This window comes from Montipora capricornis, chromosome 2 (assembly GCF_036669925.1).
Source record: "Montipora capricornis isolate CH-2021 chromosome 2, ASM3666992v2, whole genome shotgun sequence".
NCBI classification, from domain to species: domain Eukaryota; kingdom Metazoa; phylum Cnidaria; class Anthozoa; order Scleractinia; family Acroporidae; genus Montipora; species Montipora capricornis.
In genome coordinates this window covers 24,682,992-24,690,042 of record NC_090884.1, presented here as the reverse complement: position 1 = coordinate 24,690,042, position 7,051 = coordinate 24,682,992, and the positions used below count along the sequence as shown (strand labels likewise).

The window sequence follows — 7,051 nt, the reverse complement described above, 5'->3', positions numbered from 1 at the left end:
TCTCGTGTAGGTCATCACTTGTCTCTAGGAAATCATTTTTTTCCAAAAACCTCACAATTATATTTGTCAAGCATTCATAGATTTTTGCTACTACACTGCTATTACACACACACTACACGCATTCTACCCTGTACATGCGGGGACCTGCTGCTATGCATCTGGCTGGTACTGTATCAGGTACAAAAATCTTTTCTCTTTGAAAACAAGTACGTGTGGGCACGTTTTGACAAAGACAGTGTATGTCCAAGTTTCTTGCTGCTAAGGCCAAAACTACATGTACATGTACATGATGGCATAGCCACGGAGGCCTTCAACCACTGACCGTAAGCTTGCATTTTAACCACTTCAACACTACCTCCACAATACAAATGTACTGTGAATGAATCGACAGTAATACCTGTTGTAGAATTGAGTTTTCCATCATCCATCAAATCCTCCCACACCCGTCTACAAAGGGGTTTGAGCATCAAAAAGCAGTTTTTGTTGTTACAGTAACAATGTTCTTTCCAGCCTAACAAAGGTAAATAAGGAAGAATTTATCATTTTGCCCCAAGAGAGTCCGAGAGTGAGAGTGAGAAGATTTTACTGTCTAACGCCAGACAATTAATTTTTACTCATCACTTGGGGCTGCTTTAGGAGTCCTTGAGCCAGGATAATCAGTAAATCAAATTATAGAGTAGATTTCACTTGGACACCCAAACCATAAATTAAACAGGATCTGTTAATCCACTGATTAGCAAGGGCTTGGAGGAGAAATGTAGCAAGTACATATTTTTATTAATATTGTACTATTCACCTCTGAGCAAACAGATGGTTTTCATGTTTCACTTTGGTTTATTATCAAGGAAGCAATTAATTTTAAGTGATAAACTCAGCTGGCTATTCAATGAGTGTGGTATTATACACTTATTACAGCAAATTATTCAACTCAAAGTCAGTGAAAGTGGCAGATATTTGCAACTTCAGTACATGTAGATATCCACCACTACTCAACTTCACTTGATTGTTATGATTTTTTAAATTCATAACAAGACAAAAAACGTACTCACAATACTTCACAAATGTACTACTATAACTTACAAATTTAACAAATTACTTTCAATCAATACCGTAATGAAAAAAAAATGAAAAAAAATGATTACTGGATTGCCATACTACATGTACATGTATATACACTTTACCAGTACATCAAAGAGACACGATCATTCTAATGGCAGAGATACTGTACACCTTAGATTTGGATGCTCACTTGACATCAAAATAATGATACAGGGTTACCCAGAATAGCATTAGGGCCCTTTGTTTGGACGTTGAATGAAGAATATTGCATTAACCGATTGACACCTAGGGGTGACACTTAACACATGTTACTCTGTCTAACGCCAGACGATTTTACTCGTCATTGGGGGCGGTCCAGGGCAGTTCAGGTGTCAATGACTTAGCAGAAAAATGACAAAAGCCTAAGAAACTCAAATCGTCCCAGTTGTGAAGATCAGAAAACAGAAATGGAAAGATAAAGATTGTCAAAAGTGGATGTACACTTCAATTACATGTACCTGATGCTGCGATTTTGCTGCAATGCCAAATGTATATGGCTGTGAAGGGTGTTTGTGATGAAGAAGAACTCCTGTTACTTCAGTTGCGCTGTGAGAACCTTTTACTGAATGTCTTTTATCGAGAACATGATTTTCGGCAGAGCTATGACTTCCACGCCTGCATGTGAATGACTCGTTGTAATGTCCACTGGATACTTCACTAGGAGTTCCATCGCTGTTTTGAAAGGTAAACATGATTGATACTTCTACTTCTTCATCATTGTAGTTTCCACTTCCCAGATAAAAACCGCAACAGGTAGACTTGTGTCCTGAGAGATGATGGAAACATAAAAAAACATGTACATTGTATATGTTATTATAAAATTTAATGTTCTCATTTACGTTAAAAGGACACCAGGTCAATCAATCATTACTCAAACCAGGCCAGTCATGTACATCACGTAACCAGTAAACCGAAGAAGAGATAAAGATTGTCAATATTGGAAATAGCAAGACTCAAATTTATTATTCAAATGTACGCAGATAAAGATTGAAACAACCTCGAGATTGCTGTTAATGAGAATTGTTACCTTTGTGTGAATGGTTAAATTCTAATAAGTTATCTCAGTCTTAACACAGCTAAATCTAACTTCGTTATTTTTCATCCCTATCAACATAAACTAGATCATAATGTCAATTTGAAATCATTTCATAACCAGTCTAAGCAATTAGTATCTTTCAACTTCAACAACAAAAAATATGCACGTCAACAATTAATTTTGCTACGGTGGGGGAAGGTTGGAACCAAAAAATTCCGGCAAACTGGAATTTTTTGGTTCCAACCTCCCCTGACCATAACCAGTCACTCATCTCCAAATTTTTGAAGTGCATAATTAACATTGCTTCCCGATGTTGATTTTAAGGTGATTTGTTGTTGTTGATGCTTACTTACTTATACACTTTTGGTTGAATTTGGCGTGTGTTTTAGTGTTGGTTATTGTATTAGCCGTTGGATTTTGACGAATTTTATTGTTGACCTAGGGAGAAATGTTGAACTGCAGGTTGGTTGTTGATGTTGGAAGAAATTTTGATTTCTTGAATTTTGCACCATTCCGGCAACCATAGTGTTTCACCCATTACCATTTACCCTCCAAAAAGGTATGCCGATCTAGGAGTGCTGATCGATGGTAATCTTTCCTGGAAGTAACACATTGCATGACTACAAAGATCTTAATGAAAATAGGCCAAGGAATTGGTATTATCACCAGGCACTTTTAAACATTACTATTCTGTAGTCAGAGTGGAGGCTGAGTGTCTCTTAATGACATTGTATTTAACATATAAACAATAAACACTTAATAAACAAGTACTCATTCTTCATGTAAACATCTGATTCTTCATTTAAGTCCAATAAAATCAACCACTTGATCTAAAGATAAAAGTCACGCTCTGTAAAGCCTACTCTTTTGAATACAGTACATGTACATTTCCCCAAACTCATCTATCAATTTCAAACATATAATTTCCATTTCCATTACCACCATTCATGCTACACAATTCATTTATACATACCTTGTAATCATCAGGAAATACAGGAGAAACCTGACGACAAATAAGCTTGATATTTTGTCCTGGTAAATAATAAATGGTCCAGGCCCGAGGATACAATGCATGGTATGTAGCATGAGCACCGTTAAACCCCCAGTTCCAACCTTGTAAACTGCGTCCACACAGCACTCCATTAGGACGGTTTGGAGACAACACTGCCTATGCAAAAGAGGCAAAATGTTAATGTTAAAATAAGAAGAGTAGCTTGTCATGATCAGTGAATAAAATATGGATTATAAAGTGATTTGGTGAGTTACTTGTACCAGTTTTTCATTATTGCTACTTAGAATAACAATAATAATAATAATAATAATAATAATAACTTTCCTCAGAATCCTTGCTTTTCCTAATAGTGCAGTCTTTTGTAGGAATGCTGTTCGGAGTGTAATGCCCAGTTTCCCAACCCAGTCGCCTAACTTTCTTGTTACTCCACCTAGGGTGCCAACAATTATAGGTATTACCTGAGCACTTTTCAAATATTTCCACATTCTTATAATTAATTTTCCCTCTTCAGGTCTTGGTATTTTTCAACCTTTTCACCCTCTTCATTGATGACTACGATGTCAGGCCTTCAATAACATGGTCACAAATTGGATACAGACATCACCAGATCTTGATTCTTTCATTCTCCACTACACTCTCAGGTGTAGAGCTCATACCACTTTTCGTTCCACTCTAATCTGTACAGTATTTCTCACACAGTTTCAAGTGGGCTGCCTTCGCAACATTGTCATGTCCGCATTTGTATCCCTTCTGAGCTACATGTAACTTCTTACACCCGCTCACAACGTGATATACATTCTCAACATTTTCACCACACAATCTACACAAGAAAAGACTCCCGTCTTATCTGTTGGTCCTAAAAGCTTGCTCCTGAGCAGCAAATAATAGGGCATCAGCCTGCACTTTCAGATCTGCCTTTCTCAACCATTCCCACATTCCCACAACATCTGTCAAATCTGGCATGTCTCTCAAATACTGGCCATACATATTCTTCCCCTTATAATTCCTTAACTTCTCCTCATGCCAGGCCTTCTTGAACTTGTTGCTTTCTACTCTTTGCTTGTAGTCTATGACATCAATGGCTTTGATGTCTCCAAGTAGATCCCCTTCCAAATTCTTCACGTACCATCCCAAGCTATTTTCTTCACACCTAACACAACCCTCGCAGCTGATTAATCCATGCCCACCTTTCCCACTGCCTGGTACAACCTGTCAACATCACTCTTGGGATGAAATGCTCCATACATGGCCAGGATCTGTCTAGTCTTTCTGTCCAGAGTTCTCAATTAATTGTCTGTCCATTTCATGATACCAGCTCCATATCTCATGACCGCCACTGCCCACATGTTAATTGCTTGGATCTTATTCTTGCCATTCAATTTTGACTTCAGCACCATCTTCTAACACTGAATCTTCATCTCCCCTTCTTTTACACTGTCTGATTCTAGAATCCCCAAAGATCTGTATCCATCCTTGTCTATTTGTTTCATTGCCTGCCCATCTGGAAAGGTTACACCATCCACCTCCACAACCTTTCCTCTCTTGAGAACCAGTACACCACACTTCTTCAATCCAAAATCCCATCCCAATATCTTTGCTGAACACTTTACAAACTGTCTGCACAAGTGAATCAATTTGGCAAACAGTTTCAAGTCATCCATAAACAATAGATGATTAACTTTGTACATACTGTTTATGGTCCCTCCCATTCATAACATCCCTTTACCTCTCGCAGGATCAAAGTCAGTGGTATCATACATAGGACAAACAAGAGCGGTGACAGACTGTCTTCCTGGAAGATCCCTCTTCCTATGCCCACATCTCCCAATGACTGCCCACCGGAAGTCAGCTCTAACTTCCACTTGGACATACTACCAGTAAAGAACGTTAACATTCTCTGCAACACCAAACAACTCTAAGCACTCACAAATACAGGTATGGGGCACCATATCATAGGCTTTCTTGTAGTCAATCCACGCTATATATGTTGCCTTATCTACTAATAGCTGATCTTTCATTCCCCTATTATCATCATCATCATCATCATCATCTTGACACAGCTAAACTGATTTTAAAAAGCTGGCAATGTTCAATTGAGTATCAAGTTGCAATGGTACCAGCTTCTTCCTTTCCCCTCAGTGGGCACCACTACCTGATTTTCAGGTGTCCTCGGATGCGGCGGGCACACTTGGCTATGGGGCTATCTTTGACCGCGAATGGTACGCTGGCAGTTGGTCATCGGCTCAAGCATCCTTGTCCATGGTGTACAAAGAGTTATTCCCAGTGGTGGTGGCAGCAGCACTCTGGGGTTTTCAGTGGTCTTCCAAGTGAGTGGGATTTTGCTCTGACAACACAGCAGTCGTTGAGGTCCTGTGATCTGGGACCTCACGTGACCCCAACCTGATGGCCATGCTACGTCATCTTTCCCTTCTCACTGCACGTCATAGTTTTTCATTCACAGCCACTCATGTAGCAGGGAAGCTTAACCGGTAGCTGATTCACTCTCACGTTCTAATTTTCAGAGGTTTCATCGCCTGGCGCCCTATGCAGCCACAGAAGCCACGGAAATCCTGGGGACCTCTTGGATCTCCTGCAGCCTCTGTAACAGAGAAATGCAATTTCTATCTCACAAACGGTCTTGCTCTTTCAACTTGACAGGTATACTCCTCAGCTCAAAAGCAGTTTCTTGAGTTTTGCTACCAGGATGGCAGTATCAACCAGGACGGATATGTATCCTTCCAGCTTCTCAACAGGTCTTGTCAAATTTGGCCAGTCACAGGGGATCTAATGAAAGTCATTCACTCCTCTCTCTTACCAAATGACTACTCACACACTATGTTTTGGGCTGCCTGCTGCCGTGGTTTTTTTGGCTTTTTATGGGCTGGAGAATTTACTGTCAACTCCCCTTTCGACGCCTCCATTCACCTCTCCGTTCAGGACCTGCAACTGGATTCCACATCCAACCCCACCTGTCTACGTGTGTACATCAAGTGTTCAAAAACGGACCCCTTTCATCAAGGATGCTTTTTCTATCTAGGGCGTGGCCATTCATCTATCTGTCCCATTGCTTCTCTGATGGCATACCTCCATCTATGCGGTCCAACGCCGAGTCCTTTCTTTGTTCACCAAGATGGTCAACCCCTGTCTCGGGCACAGCTGTCTCATTTCCTTCAGTCAATGTTATCTGGAGCTGGGATACCTGGATCCTTCTCTGGCCACAGCTTCCAAATTGGAGCGGCAACCACAGCAGCCTAACAGGGACTTCCAGATCATCTAATTAAGATTATGGGTCGTTGGTCCAGCAACGCGTACCAACAGTATATAAGGAGCCCAACTACAATTGGTTGGTATAGTTATGGTCTTTCTGCTATACCTGGCGGGTGCCTCATGATCTGACAGCGGTTGTCAGGGGTTCTGGCTTCCCCCAGCCATGAGCGCCTTAGGCTCTGGGCTGTCCTTAGTCAGCCCAGAGGTCCCTTTGCAATGGTGTGGGGGCTCATGGCGTGGTTACAGGGATTGCTAGCCATGGGAGCATTTTACTGTCTAGGGGCTGGCTGATCACAGTGGAGGTCTCTGGACATCCAGGGCACCCACCTTCCACTCAGCTCAATGCAGTTTAATAAAAGTTTCTTTTCAGCAGCTACATTTTGTACAGTTGTAACATGACAGCACTTTCCATACTGGTAATTTATATGCTGATCAACTCATGCCCTGCATCTACTGACTTAACAGCATTATACCTGGAACAACCCTTACTTACTTGGTATGTGGTTCTTCCTTTCTTCCTCACACACACAATAAACTGAAGGAGAAAGAATTAAACCACTTCAAAATAACATTTTTAGTGCCCTTGACCGAAAAAAAAAAAAAAAAAACCAGCAGAAGATGATTTCACAATACAAGAC

The 7,051-nt window shown here is 40.7% G+C and overlaps 1 protein-coding gene across 1 annotated transcript in view; it reads right to left on the bottom strand.

Annotated features, from left to right (window-relative positions):
• LOC138039146 (non-lysosomal glucosylceramidase-like) overlaps positions 1–7,051 on the bottom strand; it is a 45,142-nt gene that overhangs the window by 31,689 nt on the left and 6,402 nt on the right. Inside the window, exons 4-5 of the mRNA XM_068885329.1 lie at positions 6,907–6,948; positions 3,108–3,302 (exon numbers count right to left, since the gene is read on the bottom strand). Of these exons, the coding sequence (XP_068741430.1) occupies positions 3,108–3,302; positions 6,907–6,948 (237 nt within the window). The remainder of the gene's footprint in view (positions 1–3,107; positions 3,303–6,906; positions 6,949–7,051) is intronic.